The following is a 26295-nucleotide window of genomic DNA, read 5'->3' as shown; positions in this document are numbered from 1 at the left end:
AAACTGTCACGAGATATGGCTCTATGGGAAATTGGACTAGATTAATTTTTGCTGTTCATGGACCTGCTTTTTGTCCCCGTTCCCCACCTACCCATCCCTCCCAAAAAAAAAAAAAAAAAAAAAAAAAAAAAAAACATTCAGAGCGGACCGAAGTCATTGAGGACACATGCTCATGTGGTTTAAAGCAGTGTGTCTGAACATAGAGAACGTTAGTGTCATATCCTGATTGCGCTAGGATTGTGCTCTGTGCTTTTCCGTCTGGCCACAAACATCTGCTTAAGAAATAAAAGTGTTTATGGCTGAGATATATAGACATTTGAGGAATTGCATCACTTTCTCCACCTTTTCTTGTTTTAATTGTAATCATTTCAGAGCAAGGCCATGTGTGTATGCATACATGGTAAGTCCCTAGCAAATAGTTACCTAGTAAGTTATGGTTACATATGTCTGGTATCAGTACTCAGAAAGAAAAGAAGGGGAAAAGGACTCGGGCCATAATACTCAGTTCATATATGATGTGTGGTTTTAATTATGCAACCAGTGTTCAAAATATTGTTTAGATGCATAATAAAGACTCAATATTTAGACTGTTCACTCTGACACTGATATTTTTTCCCATGTGTTTGAATTTATGAACACTTCAGTACACAGTTTTTTGTACTAAACATCTGTGACTGTGTAAATAAATTCATTCTACATTTATCTCTCAGCTGACGTAAAAATCCACCTTTTTCTCTTTGATTTCAAAAGTCTAGGGTCTTGAAACCTTATATGACCTGAAAAAATTTTTCTGAATTTTAAAAACAAGAAAATAAGGACTTCGTGATGCTGCATTAAAGAAACCTAGAAATATAAGGAACCATTTCTCTTTTGCTTCCCCACACCTTACCAATGAAGTTTATCTAGATGAAGTAACTATCACATCTGCTGATTGAAGCTTGACAGCTCAAACATTCCTCTGTTAATTAAATCCATATGAAATGAGGAAAAACTGCATGATCAAAGAGAAAGTGAATATGGTTGCAGTTCCTCTGAAAGATTCAGGGCAAACAAAGCTGTAATTATTGTTTAAAGCATCTCATTGTGTTTTCCAAAGCTAATGCAATATTTCTAGGAGTGGCTACCTTACTGCAGCTTTGCTGGAATAGGTACCAACAGCTAATTTTTATTGTTGATAAAACATCATATGTCAGTGCTTTTTGTTGCTCAAAACAGTCATATTCAATTAATTTGAATACAATATGCAAAACAAATTTTGCAGAATCATTTTGTTTGTACTAACTTCATTTTAGTTGTTTTTTCTTCTTGTTTTTATTCATCTAAACAGATTTTTATCTAATTGTTCTCCAGGGAAAGTACACTAGAAATCCATTACTCTAGCAACATTTTCTGTTTGATGGTGTTCTTGACTATCATGTCTCTGTGTTGCTTCCTGATTAATGCGTTAATAGTGATTATAGTTAATTGTTTGCCATCAGTAAAAATGAGAGAAATCTGAATTTTAAAAAGCTTCAGAATACTACTCTTAATATTGTTTCAAATAGATTTAAATCAAGCTATTGTAAATGAGAATTAGATTGAAAGCTACATGGTTTCCATTGTAAAAGATGCTGAATAGGCACCTGGATAAAGTGCACAGATGAGTGACTTTTCAGATTCCTTAGATATCTGACTCTAGGTAAATATGTGATCCTGGCCTGGGAAAGATCTGAGCAAAGATCTATGGACGTGTACCAAGTATAACAGGGTAGAGAAAAATAACCTGGAAAGCATTGCCAAGGTGCAAAAAAGAAACTGGAGATGTTCTTTACCTTCTTCACTATTTTTATTTAACTTATTTTTTGCCATTCTTCTGTCATCTTTTAATAGCCATTGATCTAGCACTCTCCTCATTTACCACCTCTTCATGCTATCATCACAGTGAAGTACATGCTATAGGTCTAAAAAGGACCTTAAGAACCTTGGGGAAAGATCACAAAATACATACATACATACATGCTGGGTATGAAGTTACATATGTTTAATTATTAATCTGGTGTAATCTTTTTTTTCTCTAATTTTAACCGCTCTCACATCCATTTCAGAATAAATGAAGTTAAACAGTCAACAGTCCACACCGTACATTCATGAATGGCATTTTGCCATCCTCTAAAAGTACCTTTAAGGTATGCATCAGAAAGGTTTGTTTTGCTTTCAAGAGTTCTAGAGCTTTTAGAAATTGTTTTAATCTTTCTTCAGTTAAAAACATTTTTAATTCCCCCCTCCCAAAAAAAAAAAAAAAAAAAGCAGTGACACAATTTTGGTGTATGGACCTTTTGGGGTATATTCATATTACAATTATGGTAAAATTCTTACAAAACCGTTATGTTTTAAGGTTATAACTGTCTTACGCTGAAAAAATAGCTATTTTTAGGTTAATAGCTACCTCTAATTTTAAAGTTTTCCAGACTTTCTACATTCGAGTTATCCAAGACCTTCCCTTCTCCCTAGGCTCTGGCTTTTTAAATGCTGCCTTTTATGACTGCTGTCTGAGGAACCAAGTACTCTTACTTACTTGAAGGCTTTTAAAGACATTTTTCTTCTTGCTACCAGAAAAAACTTTTAAATCAGCATTTTAAGTCTTTAAGCAGACTTTTCTAATATAAGCCAATTTAAGAAACACTCTGTGGGGCTATATTCCTTTGATTAAAGATTTCATAAGATAGGCCCTCTTTTATCGTTTTTTGCCTGGAGAGTTCCTGTGGGACTTTTAGAGATATGAGCCCTGGTCTTCACTTCTTGATTAACAAAAGTATAAATAAAAAGGCAGTATTGGAGTTATGTTGATGTAAGCTTTCTCTTGTGCACAGTAAACTGGTGTATGTAAAATCAATGGAAACAGCTGATGGTCTTTCTCATATCTTGAGAAGTTTGAATTCGTGAAAATTGGGAAGTAATATGATTGCTTAGAGCAAGGAGTAAGTAAATATTGGCAGATTTTCTAGTGTTTATCAAGATGAAAGTTTTATGGCTTTCTCTGGACAAGTTGGAGGCTGTGTTAATTAGAAAATTAGGTCTGTTTGAATACGGTCATGAGAAGTTTGTTTTCAAATGAAGTTAGGCATGATTCTGCAATTTGGGGAGAAAGAGCAGGTCACATCTAGCATTGTAGTAGATGGTTATGATTTTTCTGTGCTTCATTTTTAAAAACACACTGAAATACTCTCTGTACATACTGAATGCAGTTGTATTTAAAAATTCTAATAGTTAAAAACTTCTTCAGCTACTAATGCAGTCTAATTGAGGTGGGGGAGAGCAACAGACCCCTTTGCTGTATTATAACTGAGAATTTCCTTTTCTTTTTCTGGGCTGGCCAGTCAAATGACAAGAATGATGAGGTAGTTTGCTTTGTAATGAGAAACAAATTCTCACATTGAACATTTTATGAGTGTTTATTAGTGAATCTTTAAGACCCCACAAGGACGTTATTTTTTGTAAACAGATAAAACGGTGCTCTTTCCATGTGTCTTGATTTCTTTGGGTTCTAATTTGGGTAGATCAAGTGTATTGTAATGAAAATTTCTGCTTTTTTTTTCTGCTTTTTTTTTTTTCAAAAAAAGACCGGCTTTCTACAGGAGGAGAAAAATAGGTATATAATTGTGATTCATAATTATCAGTGTATGCTCCAGAAGTCTTGTCTTTTATATTCTGCGTAGTCATAGAGAGACATTAGTGTGAACAATAAAATTGTTAGTGTCTGTTTCTGTACTGATAGCATGTGCAAATAGAGCTATCAGCGTAAATGAGTTCATGTTATTAAAGATGAGTTTCTGTCTTCAGCTAATAAGTTCTGTTTGTGTGGCTCCAGTTTGGGTCGAAGAATGCTCCATTAGGAATGAGCTTAGAGATCAGAAGCTATGAACACCGATTCACCCTTCGTTAAACATGGTGACAGAATTGTGTCAAGCTTTCTCTTCTAGCTATGTAAAACTTCTGTTTAGCCTACCTGGGCCAGTCCGTGACCCAGAGTCCTGCTCTGAACTGGTAGGCAACAATCTGGAAATTGTGGAGTGCAGTGTGTGCCACTGAAATATTTTACTAAGCTTTAACACTCAGTGGAAATCATTATAAGAAAGGCGCATTTCATTAATATTAGTAGTTATTAAATGTACTCCTGAAAACGTTTCACACTCTGAACAGTGTGTGGCAATAGATTAACAAGCAGTCTACCTAGGGCTTTGATTTTAGGTAATGATGTCGACTGATCACGTTGTTTCCACAGATGAATTCAAAGCACGGGGTTTGGGTTGTGGGGCTCTGTGTGTGTTTTTATGCTGTCATACAATGAGCTGCCTTACCTGCAGACTGGAAGCTAAATCAAACCTAGTGCAGATAAATAAATTCAGGTGTTTGGTCTGTTTCGTTATATTGAGTTGCTAACATCCTGTGAAATTCTCAGGATCAGAGTAATCCCTTTTATTGGAAAACAACTTTAATTAATAAAGTCCTTCTGGTATGTTGAAATAATTAACTGTTCAGCAAGGTAATTTAAAAATTAGATGTTTATAGTTCTGACAGTGAAGATTCAGGCAACTGATTTGTTCTTAGCGTTTCATGTTTCTCTTCAGCAGTTCTCATGGTTGGGTTTCGTTTTGGCATGCTTGGAGGAGAAAAAGCTCTATTCAGGATACAATACAGTGTGTAAAAATTATGTAAATCTGAATTTTTTTTTTTAATTGCTCTTTGAATATCTTGAGGTTGTATTGTAGATCCAGCTTAAAGAGGGAAAAAAATAATTTCTTTGAGATGTTAGATTTCAAATTGAAATTATGTATTAACAGAATAACCAGTCTTGTTCTTTTTGGTTTTAAACTCAGCTTGGATGTAACTCAAAACTTGATTCAGCCTTGCAGATACAGAAGGCCACATATGAATTAGGTTGTGAATTTTCATTGAAGTCCCTTTAGGTATGAATGCAGACTCTGCTGTGGAAGTGAAATCTTCTAATTCTTTTCTGATTTCTTGCCTGCTCTGCTGTACACTTAATTTCCTTTTGTTCCTAATTTCTTACTGCTGAGGATGTCAACTACCACCTATGAATAGGGTTAATTTGCAAGCAGTCCTGCTAATCCAAACATTCCTATTAGCAAAATGAAACATTTATGATAAGTGATGTGATAAATGGTTTTTATCCCACTCTTGTGCAGTTAATCTAATCCATCATAAAGACATACAAACAAAAAATCAGCTGTTGTAAGATTATTTACATAATTCTTTCTATATAATTACTTCCCCTCCCCCCCACTATTTCATTTTGGGCTCCAACAGTTTTACTTACAAGGCAGTGCTTTCTTTCAAGCTTTTTAAATAGGCATTTTTTTCAGCAGATTTAAATATTAATCTTCTAACAGTGTTGGCAGTAACATGATATGTATTGAGCTGACAATAAGTTATAGACCCTTTTATATAAAGGATGGATCACCAGCTTCAATTTGTTACCAATTAATGGCTGCCAGAAAGTACTATAATCTGCTGGCAGGTTGTTCGAATGAGTAAAATAAATCTTAGGCTTGATTCTTGTGCCTGGTGTCACCTGTATCCATCCTTAAGAAGAGAATATAGTTGATTTTATCCATCCTGCAAAAGTGCTAAAAGAAAAAAACCCAAAAAACAAAAAAACCCACCCCAAACAAACCCCCTCCTCATCAGAGATTCAAAACTTTGGACTATAGAAATTTTGCTCTGCTTCATCCATCCATGGCATCCATGGTTATCATTGTCGCCCAATATACATGGGCATACCGTGGCAGTCCATTTTTATACATGAAAGCATATAGCTGGGAAGCAAGATGATGTTTTACTTTTATTAAAGATTATGTTAGTGTAGTACCAATATTAATAAAACATTTTCTGTATAGTGCAGCTGAAGACACTTACTATTGAAGGCAGGAGTTTTAAATATTGTCTATCACTTTTAATATTAGATTAATGTTTGCGTTTTTAAGTAGAACACCAAAATTCTTGATGTCTATACAAAGACAAGACTACGCTGTCTTATGTATAGAAAATTATTTTACTTGGTAGTGTCATTAATGGGGAGACAAGAGACTTCTTAAAACTGTAAATTAGTTATAGGTTACTGTAATTTATGATAAAAATGAAGATACATTTTACCAAAAAAAAACACTGAATTTTTATGGATGGAAAAACTTATTCAGAATTTACAAAACAAAAGTTAAAAAAAAAATCAACAAAGGCGGTTCCCTACGATGGAAGGTTACACACTGAAGATAGTTGACCGACCAGTTTTATAATGGTGAGATTTATACACTGACCCATTCGTCTTATACCCAACTTGTAATCTTATCAAAGCATTAACTGTTGGTACATTAGGTACGTGAGGTATTCCAGAGGTATCTATCCCTTTAAAGAGGTGGAGTGAGTGTGTGTGTGTGTGTGTGTGTGTGTGTGTACACACACACACACACACACACATATATCTTCAGAATAATAAAGCAGTATGATGGCATGCAGCTGCATTCCCTCCTACTTGAAGTACTGTTGACATTAACTCCATATAGTTCAGTTCAGGACAGGAGAGAAACATTCAAACATATAATTTGTCATGGAAATTTTAATAAGCCAGTTATAATTAAACTCTATTATCTGAGACGCAGAACATTCTGATGGAAATTGTCATTATCAGAACAGTAAAAGGCGTGCTCGAGAGTTTGAAGTAACTACCAGAATAATAAATTATTTCAAATTATGAATTTAGCAAAGCATGAAAGAATACATTTTGACATATGTATTTTCCATCTTGCACTGTTTAGGATTAGGAAGGCTTGGAGCTTTATCATTGCATAATGATATAGCTCATGTTCATGGACATGTTTCACTCCTCAATGCAGCTTTAACAGCCTGAAGCCTAAAACAAACGAAACCCAACTAATGTTTCAAAGATGCATTATTTAAAAAAATAGTGAATTACTTTAGCAATAGGAATACATTACCAATTATCCTGTTGTAAATATAAATTGCAGAATTGTCTAGAGTTTTATCTAAGAAACTGCAGTGTGTGATCTAACATACCACTGTGGATGCAAACGGTTAGACATGTACAAGTCCTTGGCACTTACAAAGACAGATTTGCAAAAGTTTACTATGAATCTCCAGAGGACTTCCACTAAAGTCGTGTTTCCTTTTTTTTCAGTGAACCTGGGCTGTCTTTCGAGAACAGTTCCTGTCTGTAATGTGTATTAGGATCACTGCATAGAGTAGAGTAACAAACCTTGAAACATTCAGTGAAGCTGAGCTTAATGGATAGGTAGATCAAATATTTAAATAAATAAAGTTTAGGTGGCTTTGCTTTCCAGACTCCTAGAAAATCCTACATTGATTATTATTTAGCTCCTAAATATAGTGCTAATTTCTATAATTTGGTAAGTACTCTGATTCTTTGCTCATTAGGCTGAGTATATTTAAAAATGAGGATGTCTTGCACCTTTCCTCCCAGTGGGCCTTTACTTTCTCCTGCACTTTGTTTTTGCTCTCCATTAGGAGTAAATCCATCTGTATAATAATGCCAGCTGCCTCTTTCTTAAACTAATTCTGTGTGTAAGCACAAACTTCTGAGAAACAAGCATTAAATGAAAAGAACTCCCAATGGAAAGCTGCTTTCACCTGTTTCAGCTTCCTGTAAGCAGTAGCTGGAAGGTCCTGTCAAGAGAATTGCTGTTCAGTCTTTGAAGTGTTACTCAAAAGTTTTAAGAAATTTTTGGCAGACTCCTTTCCTTTCTGTGTCTTTCAATGCATTCTTCGTTCTTCTGGAAGTACCAAAGACAGCAGCAGTTTGTTTTACTGCTTCATACCTACAGTCGAACCTACCGTTGACATCCCTGAAACTGCATTTGTGATAGGCAGTGTGTTACCCTGGCGAGAGACCTCCTTAACTACTGCAACACCCGTGCATTTGTTGTAATGATAGTTAAATTCCTAGTGCTCTTTCTGCTCTGCCAGGTTCGTTGTTGGTGAATGCCAAGTGTCAGTGTTGGCTTTCATTTTCTTTGTAAATGCTGACAGCGCTAGGTCTTGCCTTTGGGCAAGTGAGTTTTTTGTATATTCAAGTACTTTATTTTTCAAGTTATATGTTGATATGAAATTCATAGCAGATGTTGTGATTGAAGTGGTAACTATCCCTCCAACAGATTTGGGGTCTTTAACCTTGATTTCTCTAATCTTTCTTCTTCTTATCTATTTACATGGAAGAGACCAGTAGATAGCATGGAAGTAGCATGATAGTATTCCTAATATGGACATACAGAATTTAAATCTGGTATTGATGGTAACTGATGATTCCTTCTCTCTGCCATTATGTGACACTTGTATCCTTTTGCTTGCCTAACCATTGACTTAATGACTGAAAACATCTCTTCTGTAAGTACAGCTGGCTTTATAGAGTCTTACTAACATTTACTTATATTCTGATACCAATGCTATACTTAGTGTTCTTAAATGAAGGCACTGAATGAATTAGATGAAAGCTCGCTCCAGAATTCCTCACATATTAGGGAATTTAAATACTATTTTTCCCTTCATGATGGTCATCAGTGTCAATGAAACCACAGAATTGGACGGAAGCTTAAGTTTGACAGCAAATGTAAAAGCAAACAAATAAACAAAATCCTAAAAAAAAATTGAAAAAAAAAAGGAGCCGAGAAGTTTCTCAGCCTCTCTTTTATCAGGAAGAGACAACAAAAACTAGAGTTAGTAGGTAACTGAAATTTGGCAGCAAAAGTTAATAGACTACTAAATATCTGTTAATAGAATTGCACATACCTGTATCTTAGTAGTTTAAAAGAAATGAAGTTTTCTTCTGTTGCATCTTGTTTGCGTTTTAATTTACATTAGAGTTCTTTAGAGATTTGGCATAAAATAAACCTTGCTGTATTACAAAATTATTATTATTTTTTTAATCTGAGGATAAAGTGTTGAAACCAGTGAAGTAGGAGATCACTTTTGGAAGACAACTGTAAATTTTAAACTAAAATGACACTTCATCAAAAATTCTAATTTGGCACTTAGAAAATCTGAGTGATTCTGTGTCATTGCCCTTTTCAGTAGTGTTAAAATGAGAGAAGGAAATGGATTAAAGGGCATAAACTTTCCTTTATCTAGTACCCACTGAAATAAATATGTCAAAGCTTCCCTAGGGATTATATGTACAGAGTTCTGCTGGTGGTGATTAGATACAGTTCTATTACTGTTGCAATGGTGTTTTTCATGCTCTTAGTAAAGAAATAGCTCTCCATATCTTCAAATATACAAGTCCATTTTTCTGGGTTGTGTGGGACTTTCTAGGAAACTTAGCAAAATTCAAGGGAACTAGGTATGGTAGTAAAGATGGAATAACGTTTTCAAGATTTTTTTTTCATGTAGCTGTGTACTGTGAAGTGTTGGTTTAGAATTTTTTTTATGGTTATGAAAGAATATACTGAATTTGTATACGGAAAATCAAGCTTGAAAATAAAGTTATTCCTCTTAGTTTAACAATCATCTTTGCACTTGATAGTTTTGTGATTTTTTTGTTTTAGAATAATAAGAATGAAACCTTTGTACTGTTGTTAATGGAGCAGTGATTAAAGTGTTAATCCATAGTAATGAAAACTGTTGGTATTAAAAGTATTTTTATTATGCATAATTTTGATAGCTTAGATATTTTTTTGCTTCTTATTCTTCAAGTGGTGTAGACAATTTTCTGGCTTTCCTGCTCTGGAATTATTGTATTGACTAAATATTTGCAATAACTTAAAGAACATTTCAGGATAACATTTCAAGTTATTAGCATTTTATAAATATGAAGATGTTAAGAAGTTATATATAGTGTTGCAAAGAGTAACTTTGTAATATCACATTGTATGTGACCTTGGAAACCCTTGTCTCTACAGCACTGACTTGTTTGCTGCAAGATTAAGTAGATTAAGTAGAGTTTAAAATATTCCATTCTCTCTTTGGTCATCTTATTTATCCATTTTGCCCACATTCTTTTGTATCCAAATACCAAAGAAATGCTGTGTATTGAATGTTTAGATTTCCTTTCTTTCTTATGCAACTTGTCAACTATTTTCTGAAGAATCATTTTTGGTTCTACTCTAATCTCCAAATAAAAGGTTTATATGATTTCTCTGTATGTCTCATCCCCCTCACTGGTTTCCAGGTTGTTTGTTGGGCTGCAGAGAGACGGGGATCTCAAAGATATTATGTAATCCTAAATACACTACTAGGCAGAGACTCAAGTATGGGGAAAGCTTGAAGAACAAGCTCTGCTGTATTAAGTATCAGAGAATCCACATGGAAGAAAATCATTACGAATGAAAGCCACAGGGAGCCAGGCTGCATGAGTTTTGTAGCTCAGGGAACAACTTGTATCTTTTGTTCTTGGATTTTGATATGTACAGCACAACACTTTAATCAGCTACAATTCAGTTTCAACAGAACTAGTTGAATCATGTGCTAGCTGTTTTTTACAGTGATTTGTGGCTTTATGTCTCTGTGGATATAAACAGCCCACAACAAATTAAAACAGCATATTGAATCTTATTAGCCTTAAGGAAAAACAATATTTCACTTAGTAGCTTGAACTGTTTATGTATTTATAAATAAATTGTTCTAAAAATAGTTTTCTCACATAGAAAAATTATATTTTTCAATTTAAAATGATTATGCCAAAGTTTTAATGATGACTGCTGGGGTGGAAGTCAATCTGTTTCATTTCTAGGCTGTCTTCAATTACTAATAAAGATGTGTGATATACTGTGACCTTTTAACAATATAATTTCATGGAAGTGAAAACAGCTTAGGTAGTTCTTTCAGGATGAGAGAGCGAGGGGACTTACCCCCACTCTTGTAAACTTCCTTAGTGTTTCATCTCCGACTGTGCAACAGCTCATTACATGTTTATCATTAGCACTTTCTTGTAGAAAAGTGTTGGCTGCTTGTGTCTCTGACTTCATATTGGTGAGAATTTCTAACTAGCAGTTTGAGTTGATTTTTAGTATCCATTTGTAGTAGATATTTGTCTGTTTTATTTTGCAGTGCATTTTAGTAGTTGGCAAGTGTCATCCACTTTTTACTTCTACTAGAATGGACAAACATCTGGGCATTCTTTAGAGAATAAGATTTGTCTTCAGATTTGTCTTCCTGTTCTGTTGCATTTGCTCTTTCTTGCTGGTTTAGAACTTGTAAGTTTTCCAGGAATTTGTTTTTAAACCAGCTTGAAAAAGAGAGATTACTTATCTCTGCATCTTGCATCACTTTATCATCTTTGTGCCACTAACGCTTTGGTATAAATTCAGCTGTGACCAAATAATGTACCTATTTTAAACATACAAGGAGACATAACTGGTTTTCAACTGTGATAATGTATTTCATATAATTTGTGAGTTAAAATAGACTTTTAATAAACTAACAGGATCAAGGAAGTGTTAAGAATTGGGTTTCTGCCTGAATTCCGTCACATTTATTTTATGTCACAACGGCTTTTTCTGAAGAGGGTTTTTTTTCCCATTTTTAGTCTTATTTCCTAAGGAAAGAAAGGCTTATGTTGCTCCACACTCTGTTTTTGCTCCTAATAATTTTTCGAAGATGTTTGTCAATTCTAGATAACTGGGGTAGAGGGATAGATATTCCATTTTTACAAGTTCTGTGGCGATAAATAAGTAAAGAGGAGAGAGAATGCCCCAAATCAGTGTATCCAATACAGGAAGCCTGAGGCATGAGCTGAGCTGGGTGACTGGGCATTAAAGAGTCCATGAAGAAGGCACACATCTGTAATAAAAGCCTTGGGAAGTCACGCTGCATACCGCATCATTTTGCGATTGGTAGCTATGCGCTATTAGATACAAATAAAATATGTGTTCATGGTGGGAGGGACATAGACATCACTTGGACAGAACAGAACATCAAAGCTATATTCTCAAAGCAAGATAATTTTCAGCTTCTCTTTTCTTAGATTGTAAACATCAATCACTTTATTAGAAGAAAAATATCCAAGATATTTTGAAATTTTTTAAAGTCAGTTGCATATTCTACTAATGGTGAATCTTCACCATTAGAAATGGGTCATTTAATGGAAAAGTGTTCCTTCTTATGTTGGATTGTACTCACAGACATGTAAAAATCAATACCTAAAAATGGCATGTTTGTTAGCAGGACAGTCCTAGAAAATTTTCCAATTTCACTAACCTAGCTCCTGAGTTTTTGGTTTTGTTTTGTTTTGTTTTTTAACTTGTTTGAATTTTTCCCATTGATTACATTTGAACTGTTTTCCTTAACAAAAACCTACAGCTTTGCTAAGAGTGCTCGAGACCAATACGAAAAGTTGTCCAATATGCACAACAACATGACTAAGTTGTATGAAAACTTGGGAGAATACTTCACCTTTGATCCCAAAGCAATAAGCATAGAAGAATTCTTTGGTGATCTGAGCAACTTCAGAACTCTATTTTTGGTGAGTAAAGTCTGCAAAACAGTGTGTGTGTGTGTGTGTGTGTGTGTGTGTATATGCATATGTTTGTGTGTGTGTGTGTATATATTTTCTTTCTTGAGTTCTTCCGATTTTAATTCCCTCCTGCTCTCTCTTTATTTCTAGTGTTATAATTAGCTTTGTGTTTTGTTCCTGTGGCAGGAAACTAGATGCATGTCTCCAGACTTATTTTGGTTTTGGTCACTGATAACTATCGTTACTGATAGCTCTTTTTCCAGTCTGCAACTTGCAAACTTGAATGTCAATTTGATCGATACATATGAGTCATAGTGTGGAAACTATTTTCCTCTGTTTAAAAAAAAATTGCCTGTTGGTTAATGCACAACAAATCTGTGATGTCTGAAAGTCATTACAAAAACATGTTAAAATTGGAACCTGAATCGACATGCCTGCATTTGCATTGTGTTAGTCTGGTATCAAGCTTTAATGACGCTGTGATGCTAAGGTTGAGACTTTCATGATGAGATCTATATTTCTGATATAATTTCTGAAGCTAGTGTAGATGCTTATATTACTATTGTCAGTCAGTATGGCTGATAGCAGTGTTTTTTTTTTAATAAAGGAATTTAAGAGAATTTCATTTTAAGCAGCTAAGTTTTTAAATGGATTTAATGTCATCTTTACTAGTCGCTGTCTGGGAGCCATAATCAACTGCACCGTAGGAAGTATATAGGGAAAACAGATGCTGGGAATGTCACATTGTATCTCTAGAGAATGTTAAAATCACTTTGAAATACCACTGCATACGCCGTTTACCATACTGCTATGACTCGCAGATCTCTGTTTTGCCAGTAGCTGGCTGAATTTATCAAGTAACCATAAGGACTTTCAGTATAATAATGCCCAACTTTAAAGCTTAATTTTGGTGTATACAATTTACTTTATTAGAAAGCTTTTACTACGATATACTTAACTGTTCATTTTAAATCAGCTGAAATTGTTCTTTTTCCATGAGCAAATAACCAATTCTTTTATAATTAGTAAGTCTGCCAACAGATCACTGTGAAGACTTGTCAAGAACAGGAATAGTTGTCATGAGCTATTTCAATACGTTTACTTTTTCATAAATTAAAGGCTTAATTTTTCAAATGTGGATATCTAAATTTGGCAATCTTGAAGTAGATAATGCTACTCTAACTTAACTAATGGAAACAGACTTCAAATTAGCAGTATCCAAATATCAGGGTAAAATCTGTCCTCAGTTATGTGTAAACTGCTATGAGGCTGATAGGAGTTAGAAAGCAAATATTCAGGCTTTCTAGAAGACATATTAGAATGGAAAATAAAAGTATTTAAGCAAAGTTGGAAGGATTTTTCTTCCTTTTAACTTCCTCAAGATCTGGCTTGAGGGCCTGTTGCTCTTCAATGGTTATAATAGAATTTCCAGGCATACTATATGAGAGATTCATGCATTGTTTTGGAGTGACTGAGTAATAGCAGGAAAAACAAGTGTGTGATATTTAAGGGTTTCAGTGGGTAAACATAAGAAATTAAATATTAAGTGCTGTGGCTCTGCTATGAGCAAAGATGCAATATTTGTGTTAGGGTTCCAAGTGAATCTGCAAGAGAAAATGAACTACTATGTAGATTCACATTTCTAGAATCAGATGAAATTGTCATTGATTAAGGTTTAGAATGAGTTTCTAGTGAGAAAAGTAATTTCATAAGAGTGAAGTGTTGAATTCAGGGGCTGGGGGAGGAAAGGTGGTGTTAGTGACTCCTATGCTAGAGATCTTCATTTTACAGTAGAAAGTGAACTTTTTACTCTTAATAAAATAGGATAAAATGTAGTTTTAGTTGACTAAGTGGGCCTTTTCTCCTCATAGTCCTCAACTTTGGAGTATCATGCAGTCTCTCTCTCTCTGTGTGTGTGTATATATTTTCATATTATGATTACAGTAACGCTATCAATATTTTTGTATTTTTGCATGAGTATAACTGATTGGATCTTAATAATTATTTTGATGATGAGAAGAAACACAATCTAGCTTACCACTTGTTATCCATTTTTATTGATTGTTAGTAGAGGTAAGGATAACTGTTAAGTAGAGAGGAATTCTGTGAGATTTAGCTGTTTATCTTTGTACAGAGGGCAAATCTCTCTGAATTTCCAGGCATAATAATTTTGTATGTTCTACATTAATGTTGCATTTAATAGAAATAAATGGTTATTCCTTCCTTTAGCCATTAATATAATAGCTATAATATATATGGTTATAACAGATAATGCTTTACCCATGGCCATTATTTCAACAACTTAAAAAAGAGGCAACTGAAGAAAAATCTTGGACAAAAAACACTGGCTATGAAAGAATTCCCACTGAGACTTGTGGTGCCAAAATTTCAAATGTACGTACATGCAATGCATCATCTTCTGATCTAAGTTCCAATATCTGCAAAGGCAGAATCCAGGTTATTTTACGATCTGTTTGTTTTTTATACTTTCTATACGATATCAACACTATATTGCTGGCTATCCATGTCTAAACTCATGGAATTATGTAGGCTGGACCTGCAGAGGTTATCTAGTCCAACTTTCTGCCCAAATCAGGTCAAATTAGAGCAGGTTGCACAGGACCTTGCCTGGTCAAGTTTTAAGTATCTCCAAGGATGGAGACTCCTCAGCCTCTCTGGTTTCCTGTTTCAGTGTTTGACCACATCTGTGTTTGGAAAATAAAAAAATGAATAAAATTTCCCACATTCCAGCTTTTGTTCATTGTCTCCTGTCCTATCACTGTGCACCTATGAGAAGAGTCTAGATCTGTCTTCTCCGTGCCCTCCCAGCATGACAGTTGTAGACAGCAATAAAATCTCCCCTGAGCCTTCTCTTCTTAACGCTGAACAAACCCAGTTCTCTTAGCCTCTCCTTGTGTGTGATGTGCTCCAGCCCCCTGACCATCCTGGTGGCACCTGTTTGACTCACTGCAATATTTCTGTATCTATCTTGTACTGGGGATCCCAAAACTGGTCACAGATTTGGTTTCACGAAAACCAAATAGGGCGGAAGAATCACTTATTTCAACCTGCTGACTGCACTCTTACATAGCCTATTATGCATTCAGCCTTCTCTGCTGCATACTGCTGTCTCATGTTCACCTTGTCCACAAGGACCCCCACTTCATTTTCTGCAAAGCAACTTTCTAGGATTGCATTTACATTATGGTTGCACTTAAGGGTAAGTAGAGGACTTGGACTGCAAAAGCGGACTGTACACTGTGGAGAGGTTTGGTTTGTTTTGTTTTTAACTTGGTTGAATTTCATAAAAACTAGCTGAGAGTAGGATGTCAGGATTTGGGTTTCTGTGCAGCTTATATGCCTGTACTCAAAGGATGATTCTCTTTTGGCCTGAATCATCCTAGTTCCATTCTTTTTATTTTTTATTTGTTTTTCAAATATGTGCTAATTTACCTCATTTAAATGAGGTCCTGTTTCAGGAATATTTAGTGATTTAAAAGTGTGTGTACCTAAATGACATTCTTCTAAATCTAGACTATTCAGGTGGCTTTGAATATTTGCACACTGAATACAGAATGCAGGTAAATGTAGTATGACATGGGAGGAAGGGAGTGTATTTCGCCACAGAAGAGTTTTAATTTACATTGAGATAAATTTCTCTTCAATACAAGCACTGCTCATTTGTACTTATAACAAGGCTTCAGGTACACAATTCTCACTGGTTTAGAAGCTGTTAGGAAGCATTTGTAAGTTTATTTTGTTTTCAAGCACTGAAATAGCTATAGCAATCAGAATAATGAAGGTGCTTGCTGCTTGTGCAAACTATTGTTAATTATTATTCCCAATTTGCACATAATGCTCTGATTAATGTTATGTACATGTGTATGATTCTTCTGCAAATATTTCTCCATGGATATGGAAAAGTGGTGTAAACTGTAGAAACTACCCTGATAATTAACACTGAGACACATTTATCCAGGTTTTATTTGCCAGAATCCTTCTGGGCTCTTTATATATGAGTGCAAAATACTTGTGTCCTGAGTACTGGATAGTACTCAAAGCAGACAGTGCCACTTGTCTTCCTTTTTAATAGGAGAGGAAGAGGCTGTTGTGGAGATGTTCAGCATGATTTTATCAGTGCTTCCCATTGGATTAAATTGAGATTAGGCAGTCCAGTTAAGTCCTGTTCTTTCGCTAGACTTGGTTTCGAGCAAGTATTTTTATATGTTTTCAGGAGATTGCACCTACTCTTAGTTCTTTTCAAATGTAATACATCTTTTGTATGTCATTTATATACTAAATCAGTTTTAATTGAATTTCCTTCTTTTTAAAATTTAGGTATAAACATTACCTTTTATGACCAAACAAATCTAATTTCTGTGTGTATTTAAACCTGTATATCTGCATGAATCATTTTTGGATTAATTTATTCTATTGACTTTACTTCGAAATCACTTCCTTGTCACTGAGGACCACAGTAACTGCACAAGTATGTTCTCATAATCCTTGGTGTGAGGTTGTCATGTTCTAATAATGTCTTATCAAAACCCCTCATCATGTGGTGTAAATACGTTCAACAAATTAATGCATTGCAAAATGTAATTGCCTTATTGCCTAATTAGCATAAAGTGCCTTCTGTGTTAAGGGGAAATAATTATAGATACAAACTGCTGTTACTCTGGCTAACAAAGAGCACAATCAGCCAGGTGTTTCAGGGACTGAGTGCCTTTCTGCTTTTGGGGTTTCTAAAAACCGATTTATGGTCAGCACTTACTAGGATATTTGTATGATATTTATGTTTTACCTAATATTAAAAAAATGCAATAAAATGCATTTCTAGGCCTGAAGATGAAGCCGAAGACCAAGTCTCTGTAAATAAATCTAGTTTATCAAGATAGAATTATCAGGTTCTGTGTTCTGGTTTGGACTACTAAACTTACATTCTAAATAGAAAAGACAGACCACAAGGAATGTTCCCTAGTTTCTAGAAATGTAGGGCTAAGTTTTTGCATTACTTTTTATTTTTAGAATGCAGACAATTATCTGTTGAGCTATTCTAATGATATGTATTGCTCTAAATAGTTAATTATATCTGTCTAATGCTATGGTCTTTAACATTTTTATCTGTCCTTCATCTTCTAAGCCTCTTTTTAAAAAGTTATTAAATAAGGAAATGAATTAGGATTGTGTGTATGATGCATGCTAATTTAAATATTAGTGCTTCTAAAAAAAAAAAAAAGGTCTTATGTAGCTTAAGGAGGCACTTTTTTGTCCTTAGCGTCATTTGTGCTTTAGCCAGTTCACTTCTTCAGATATGCACAGTAGTAGTAATGATTGTAACTGTTACTATTTTTTTTAAATCGGACTTATTTTATTCACCAGAATAGAATCTTACAGACTTTAGTGGCATAAAGATTCTTGTTTCTGGATTAAATTTTTTTCCAGATATTTGAGGAAGGCTAAGGCAAGCATTAGAAAATACATAGTACAATACCTGTATTTCTTATAAGAAAAAAAATTACTAAAAAGGTTAAGATTTCCTGCAATATTTTGATGCTTGTGAGAAGTTTCTCAAAAACAAAAAGACATTTGATTGAAGTTTAAGGACAAATTTAGAAATCACAGTGAAACTACTTTAATTTGTGGAATTTACTATCAAAAGCTGTAACCACAAATGGAATTCAGGAGTAATCAGAAAAGACTGAGGATAAAAAAAAATAATAGTATTAGAAAAAAAAATTTTCAGAATACAAATGCCGTGTTACAGAAGGCTTTATTTGCTCTGTTTAAAAGAGCAGGAAAATAGTTGTCACAATAAGGGGCTTTTTTGTGGTGTTTGGGATTCCCGCCCCCCCCCCCCCCCCCCGGATTTTTGCTTGTTAGTACTACTATAACCTTTTTAAAGACTTTTTTTTCCCCCCCACAAACAAAGTGTATGTGCTTGATTACATAGTAAAAGATATTACTTAAACTTTGTTGAGAGGTTCACAGGTATAACCCTTTCTTTCATTCTCATGTCATATATAGCATCCACAAATATTCCCTAGAGCATGCTTATATTTATTAAATATGGCAGTTTCAGGTTGGGGTAATGCCTACATGCTTCCTCTAGTCGGTTCCGGCGTGTTACAACCGACTATTCTTGTGCTTTGAGGAGGCTGTTGTTGACAACAACAACAAATGCTTTACAATATGGTGTGTTCTAACGGAAACTTCAGCATATGTAATTGTAGGTAATTGGCATTTTGTGAGCACTTTGAATTTAAACATAGTCCTTTTAAAATGTCTTGAGTGACAGCAGCCATTACTAGTATTTTCCCCATGCTGCTAATGTAAAAGCCAGAATATTGAGTTAATAGACTGCTGATTGTCTTTGCAATGACAATTTTTCTTTCCCTTTCGTTTGCAACTACAGGTAAGAATATCTTGCATAGAATCATACAATTCAGCTAGTGCTTTTGAAACAGATGAAATATATATGAGTATTTTTAAAGATGAACTTAAGAGAATTAAATCACATGGCAAATCCCCAGATCACAGAGAGAATTCTGTATATATAAAATGTGTATGTTTGGAGCTTGATATGTTTGTCTTGTACTGCTGATACTGAGATATTGTAATGTTAAGAAAGCATCTGGTCGGTGGTAAACTCATGTTAGAGACAGTGACAAGCATTAAACAAGTGCCATATATTGAATGGAAAACAATGCCATTTTTTGATTATTTGAAATCAAAAATATATGCATACATCTTTTCTACTTATTTGCCTTCTGTAAGTTGTTCATTGCATATAACAGGTACAATGCTTAATAAATACACCTCCCCATGGTCCAACATTCAGAAGTTGTTAGACTGAATGACAAGAGGTACAGAATGTAAGGAAAAAAAAATCCGTAACAGTCAGTGTTGTTGTTTCATCTTTAATCCTTCTGATCAAAGTATATCAACAACTGGAAAACAAAAAATTCCTTTGGGTCCAGCAGTTTCTCCTCACAAGTTATTTTTCAAAAAAATCTTCCACGTAAGTGATTATTCTATTATCCCTAAACAACAGGAGGAAAGTAAATTGTAAGGAAGGCAGTGCAGGCTGATACAGTAGTTGACCTTTCTCCGTTTCTTTGTGAGCCCTATTGATTGGCACTGGAACGTTTTCTATACTTGGGAAGCTGTGGGGGAGTGAGCCTTACTTTTCCAGAAAGGGACAATTACCCCAGAAATTCTAACTTATTTATGGATGTTTTCTTTTTTGTTGCTTTGTATTGTCAAGAAGTGTTTTATATATATAAAGTTTTCAGTAAAATACCTAATTACTCTCTGTGGCCTAGGCATGTATCACCACCTGACTAGCTTTGCTTGAGAGAGAGAAAATATTTTTGGCATTGTTCTATGATGCTAACATCATAGCAGAAAAAGGTACTGTGTAGTTAGAAGGTCACAATTTAAGTAACACCTTTAAAACTGCAAAACTGTCCATCATATGATTGCAAGTAGCTAATTAAACTGACAGCATTTCTGACCAACACACTAATCAAATGTTCCTTGTGAGCCATTGCAATTCAGTGAGCTACACTATAGTGAACCTATTTAGATATGCAGATAGTAGAAACAGAATTGTCTTCTTTTTGTTTATGTATGCTCTATGTGCTTCCATTTTATCCTTAACCTTCTCTACCCTTTTTGCTGAAAGTATAAGTAGAGCTAAGGGTGTGGTGAGATAACTAAATAAAGTTTGCATCACTTTACCTTAGAAATCCTCTTTACCTCTTACCTTCAGAAATCCTGTCCTCCTTGCTTTTTAAATGGCTGTGCTGTTTCTTGCTCACTCTTTTTTCTAAGTTTAGGTAGAATATTTAAATATTAGATGCAAGCTTCTAACTAGATTTTTCCTGGTACTTCTGTGTCACCTCTGTCTGGGTTTGATTTTGTGCTCAGGTACATCTTGATAATCTCACTGTGTTCAAGGAATATCACAAGCAATAAGTACAGCACTTGAGCATTTGGACAGTGAGGTGGATTGAGAACTGGCTGAATGGCAGAGCTCAGAGAGTTGTGATCAGCGGCACAGAGTCTAGTTGGAGGCCTGTAGCTAGCGGTGTCCCCCAGGGGTCAGTACTGGGTCCAGTCTTGTTCAACTTCTTCATCAATGACCTGGATGAAGGCACAGAGTGCACCCTCAGCAAGTTTGCTGACGATACAAAACTGGGAGGAGTGGCCGATACCCCAGAGGGCTGTGCTGCCATTCAGAGAGACCTGGACAGGCTGGAGAGCCGGGTGGAGAGGAACCTCATGAAGTTCAACAAAGGGAAGTGCAGGGTCCTGCACCTGGGGAGGAATAACCCCCTGCACCAGTACAGGTTGGCGGTTGACCTGCTGGAAAGCAGCTCTGCGGAGAAGGACCTGGGAGTGCTGGTGGACACCAAGTTAAGCATGAGGCAGCAATGTGCCCTTGTGGCCAAGAAGGCCAATGGTATCCTGGGGTGCATCAGGAAGAGTGTTGCCAGCAGGTCGAGGGAGGTGATCCTCCCCCTCTACTCAGCCCTGGTGAGGCCCCATCTGGAGTACTGCGTCCAGTTCTGGGCTCCCCAGTACAAGAGGGATGTGGCACTACTGGAGCAAGTCCAGCAAAGGGCTACGAAGATGATTAGGGGACTGGAGCATCTCTCTTATGAGGAAAGGCTGCGAGAGCTGGGTCTGTTTAGCCTGGAGAAGAGAAGGCTGAGAGGAGATCTTATCAACGTGTACAAGTATCTGAAGGGAGGGTGTCGAGAGGATGGGACCAGACTCTTTTCAGTGGTGCCGAGCGACAGGACGCGAGGCAACAGGCACAAACTGAAACACAGACACTTCCATCTGAACATGAGGAAAAACTTTTTCACTGTGAGGGTGACAGAGCACTGGAACAGGTTGCCCAGAGAGGCTGTGGAGTCTCCTTCCTTGGAGATACTCAAAAGCCGTCTGGACAGGGTCCTGTGCAATGTGCTCTAGGTGACGCTGCTTGAGCAGGGGGGTTGGACAAGATGATCTCCAGAGGTCCCTTCCAACCTCAGCTGTTCTGTGATTCTGTGTGACTTTCCTTTGCAAATGGAACACAATTCAAAATCAAGCCTGAAAAAAAGTATGTTTCTCTTCTTCTGTCAGAGCTGAAAATAACAGGGAAATTGATTTGAAAGGTAGCAATAATTTATTTTTCTCTTCACAGTTAAAATAGCAGAGCCACTGAGTAAGAATATTCCTTTTGTGTTTAGGACTATTTTGAGGGAAACATGGTTTTTAGATAATATTCATGTAGTCCTTTCTTCCGCTGAAAGTACACTCAAATTTCCATTGTCCTTGGTTTGCAAGATAATCTTAGGACAATTGCAGCTTGTTCCATTTGGTTTGGTGTAGTTTGAGGCTCTTCCCAAGTAACGATTATTCAGGTGCCTGAAGCAAAATGCCGTTTCATTCTTTTCTGGTTTGGTTTTTCGCTTTAACTGTCTCTTACAAGGTTTTATCATATGATCTGAAATGTTTTAAATCTATGTTATTTCCTAAATGTTTGTTTCTGTTGCTAATAGTGTATTAAAGACATCTACCAAATCTGTCCTGCCTCCATTTACAAACATACCTAAGTTTCCCTTTAATCAAATTGCACGCTTCATTAAAGCTGTATGAAATATATACTTTAGCATTGGACAGGAACTGATTTCCTTTTTTCTCATACAGCTCTTAAAGATAAATCAGGTGTTTCAGAAATTTTTGCTCCATGGCCTCCCTCTTTAATGCAGATAGACTTAAAGGTGAATTCTGAGTCTAAAACCAATGTTGTGATAATGTCTGTTAGAATAGTTGGGTAGACTTTGAAGAGCTAACAACAGGCATCTAGAGGCACAGCTGTTATGAAATTCAGAGAAGCTCTTTTCTTCTTCAGTGGAATGATATTTTGATATCTGGTAAATTATCGATGGTGACCGCTTCCCTCATGTAGAAAACATTTGTGTAAATGCAGCTGTTTGAATAAGGAATTAAATCTTTAAATTACATTATAACTGTAATTAGGGAGAAAGGGATGTATTCTAGTATAAGTAAGTATTTAAGCAGATATGAGTGACTCATCAATTGGCAATATGAGAGATGAGATAAACTGCCCTTTTTTGTCGACTGATTATTAGTATGTGGCTGTGATACTTCACAGTAACCCTATAAGATCCAGAAAATGGAACTCCAAAAAAAATAGAATATGTTAAATCATCCATAAACTGACAATTTTTATTGGCCACAAGGACCTTTGTCTTCTGAAGTTTTATAAGATTTATGCTCTGTAAAAGCCAGTAAACAGAGCATCTGTTATACTGCCTTCATAAGAAAAATCTTTTTCACCACAGTAGATTCAGCATCTGAAGTATAAATGTCTCTATAAGCCCTTTTCTTTCTAATATTTGTTTGCTTATAAGTTGCTTCAAAGTAAGTTGCAAGCTCTGTGATGCAGGGACTGCTTCTCTGTGGCTTTTTGAAAAGTGTCCCTTGATATAGTGGGTCATTGGCTACAGTAATATAAATGAGTGACTATATAATGCATAGATTAATACATAATATGTTTTATTATAAGAGACAGTATATAAATTCACGGTGAATTGTCAGGTTTCAACCTAGTAAATTGAGTTTAATTCAGAAGTGGCATAAAAAAATATGTATTCACTATTCTCCCTCGGTTGTTTTGTCTGGGGATATGTTTTCTTCCATCTGCCTAAAAAGCAGCAGTTCCTTCAAGTAGTCTGAAAGATATCAGTTTCTAACTAGCAGAAAGCCATGAAAAAATAAAGAATAATCAACAGGAAGTATTTTCTCCAGTAAAATGTCTCAAGAGGCCGTATCAAAACTGTAATGTTGTCCTTACTAAGAAGTAGTATGTAGCACAAAAAAAAACCCAAAACATGTTGTAATGTTATAAGCTCTCAAAATTGTCACCTGAGTGTATATGTCCAACTTGTGGCTAGGAGCTTTTATTTAGCATGATCTTTAACAAATCAGGAGTTGGGTATAGGCTAGAAAAGTTTATAGATAGTGGTATCATATTGGAAGCAAAGGAATTCAGATATGGGCAGTAACACATCAACTTTATGTACAAGTTGTTAGAGCTACTAGATGAGAAGTGGTCTGATGTAACAGGTAAAGGTGACATTTCTCTTGAAAGATGTCCAAAAGATGTATTTTAAACAGTAAATTAAAGTATATTGCATTTGCAAGCACTTTTAGGTAGGTGAGTGTAGGAATAGCAGTAACGCAGATGGGATTGGGGTTTGTTTCTGACAACTCTAACTTGCTTCCGTAGCAGAGTGATAGGCCTTGTGGCTGAGGGAAATGCAATAGATGTCATATGTTCAATGTTAGTAAGGTCTTTGATTGAATGCTGTTTTCAGAAGTAGTATAGGAAAACATGGTCTAGAGGAAACTATGGTGTTAAGCTCCCTAAATCTTGAAAAGGGACAGGATTAAAAACTCTTTAGCATTTTCCTTAAACTAGTTTTAGCTGGCTCTCCAGTCAGTGTGCTGACCTCAGTGCATCTCATTCAATCATCTCATCATTCCTAGGCATTGTCTTGGAAGTTTATAACATTTCAGTAAGGATTGTGCATTCCACTCTGGAAACCAGGCATAGTTTGGGAATTTGAGTATTGCAATACTTAAATTGTAAATCTAACACAGATGTTAAAGACCTCTTGTAAACCAGAAGACTTCATTACCTGCTCTAAGTGACTCCCTTTGGCAAGATTCTACATTTAAAAGAGACATCTCCATAAAAGATGCTTACAATCTACAGATGCTTACACCATTCACACATCGCATTAGTGCCTTTTATTGCCTGAAATGCTCTCTTTGGGTCTTGGGTTAGAAGAAATGTAACCTCTTTAAAATCTCCACGAGGGAATTTCATGTAGTGTCAGCCTCATCGTTCTGTGTGTTCGTATATCGTATTAAGATAATAATTTGATCATTTGAATCTGTTTGACTTAATTGTGATTTCAGTTTGATCACTGTTATTGCATCTTCAATTAGCTTGCTGATGTTGTAGTAAATTATTCACTTCCTTAAGTTTGTATTTGCTTGCTTATCATGTTTAGAAAAATCCAAACCAAACTGTTAGAATTGGATTATTCTGTCAAATTATAATAAGAAACATAAAGTGGAAGGTATAAGAAACCTTGAGAAGAATTTTGCAGATAAGTGAGTATATCCTTTCAGTGTTGTATTTTTCTGTGTTTACCATTTCTTTTGGGTGTAGTGCTGAAGTTTCTTTAGATAGTCCATCAGCTCTTGAAGGGAGCATTGAAAATCCATGGGTTTGGAAGATTTTACTTCTGGTATTTAAATATTTTATATAAATGTAGACTGTGTCCTTTAGTAATTCTCACAGTCTCTGTTTCGTCAAGAATGTCTTTTGTCTCTGATTTATCAAGAATTTCTAGTAGGAAACTCTGAATTCTTTCAACACATTGTGTTCAAGGTCATTATGAGGGAAAATAATTCCCTTTTCCCACTTCATTTATGCATTTTTAGGAACATATTTTACAGATTTACCTTAAAATGAGTACATGATTGTTAAGAATTTTAATAGATTGTGCTTGTGCAGTGATGGAATGCTTCATGTGCTGGCCTACTGATTTGTCTCTTCCTTAACTCACAAAGATCATTTTTTGTAATGAAACAGTATTTGGAATGAAACAGACCACAGTCTGCTATGGTCCTTGATTTCTCTGCTAGGATTTTAGCAAAGCAGCTAAATTACATTTTTTTGTTTTGCTTAAAAATCTTTTTTTTCTTACTTTAAATGGCAAGAATACAGTTTTGTCAGTATGTAAATATGTATTTCAGCTCTCCCCCTCTTTCAGTAATAACTTGAATTAGACGTGTGTCAATTATGATATCCAAATATTGATTTAAAAGAGCTATTAAAGCAGTCCCAAGTCTGTCCACTTGAGGGCTATTTAGTGCAGTAATTATTCAAATGTATAATATTAAGTAATTAAGATGTACAGTATAGATGGTTTTTGCTTGTTAGCCTTGAACTTTGTTCATTAAACATGGAAGACCTCTTTTACCTAACACTGCTAGATTGTTTTCAGTATTTTTGCAATGCTGCTTATAAGTCGATAGCAGAACCCTCCTCCCCACCTGAACAGCAACATTTTCCAAAAGTCTTAATTTCCATTGGCGTCCCTAAGATGTTCCATGTCAGATGTAATGCCTCGATGCATGAACCACGGGGTGGTATCCCAAATATAATTTTTCCTACTTACTGTTTCATACCCACCCGTCAAGAAATTCCATTTATCTGCTTTTGTTTAATACCAGCTTATTGTATCTCTCTTCCATTATTGTCATAAGGATAACAATGTATTTAGATATGTTATCCTCCATGGAATACTAATGAAAAACATATTTTTGTATGTCTGAACTGATTGAACAATCTGCTGTATTTTAAACTCTGTTGCTATAGATTAACTTCCAGTTAATCAGAGTTCACTGTTCCTAATGAATTATGATGGAAAAAGGCTCTTTTTTTTTCTTGGAGCTTCAGATCACATATTTTGCGGTTGCGAGGCAAATTTAAGGAAGGCCTGAGGGATCAAAGGCAGCCTTCATTATTGGCGCATGACCGCTTTGTAGCCAACTGCACTGTTAATATCCAAGGAGATGTCTGCATTATGGTTTGTTTTCTTTCTTCTCATTTTTAATTTACCTTTGAGAGGCTATTTACAACACGGTTTGCGTGCAAAGACCTGTTTGTCTGTTAAAATTCAAGTTATGTACGGCATGTAAGAGATGCATTAATTTTT

At 35.4% G+C, this 26295-nt stretch overlaps 1 protein-coding gene across 1 annotated transcript in view; it reads left to right on the top strand.

Annotated features, from left to right (window-relative positions):
• The window catches only part of DIAPH2 (diaphanous related formin 2), a 293928-nt gene that overhangs the window by 164076 nt on the left and 103557 nt on the right, over window positions 1-26295 (top strand). The window contains exon 25 of the mRNA XM_067304122.1: window positions 12323-12487. Coding sequence (XP_067160223.1) covers window positions 12323-12487 — 165 coding nt within the window. The remainder of the gene's footprint in view (window positions 1-12322; window positions 12488-26295) is intronic.

This window comes from Apteryx mantelli, chromosome 13 (assembly GCF_036417845.1).
Source record: "Apteryx mantelli isolate bAptMan1 chromosome 13, bAptMan1.hap1, whole genome shotgun sequence".
Lineage (NCBI taxonomy): Eukaryota > Metazoa > Chordata > Aves > Apterygiformes > Apterygidae > Apteryx > Apteryx mantelli.
This window is presented reverse-complemented; position numbering and strand designations above follow the sequence as displayed.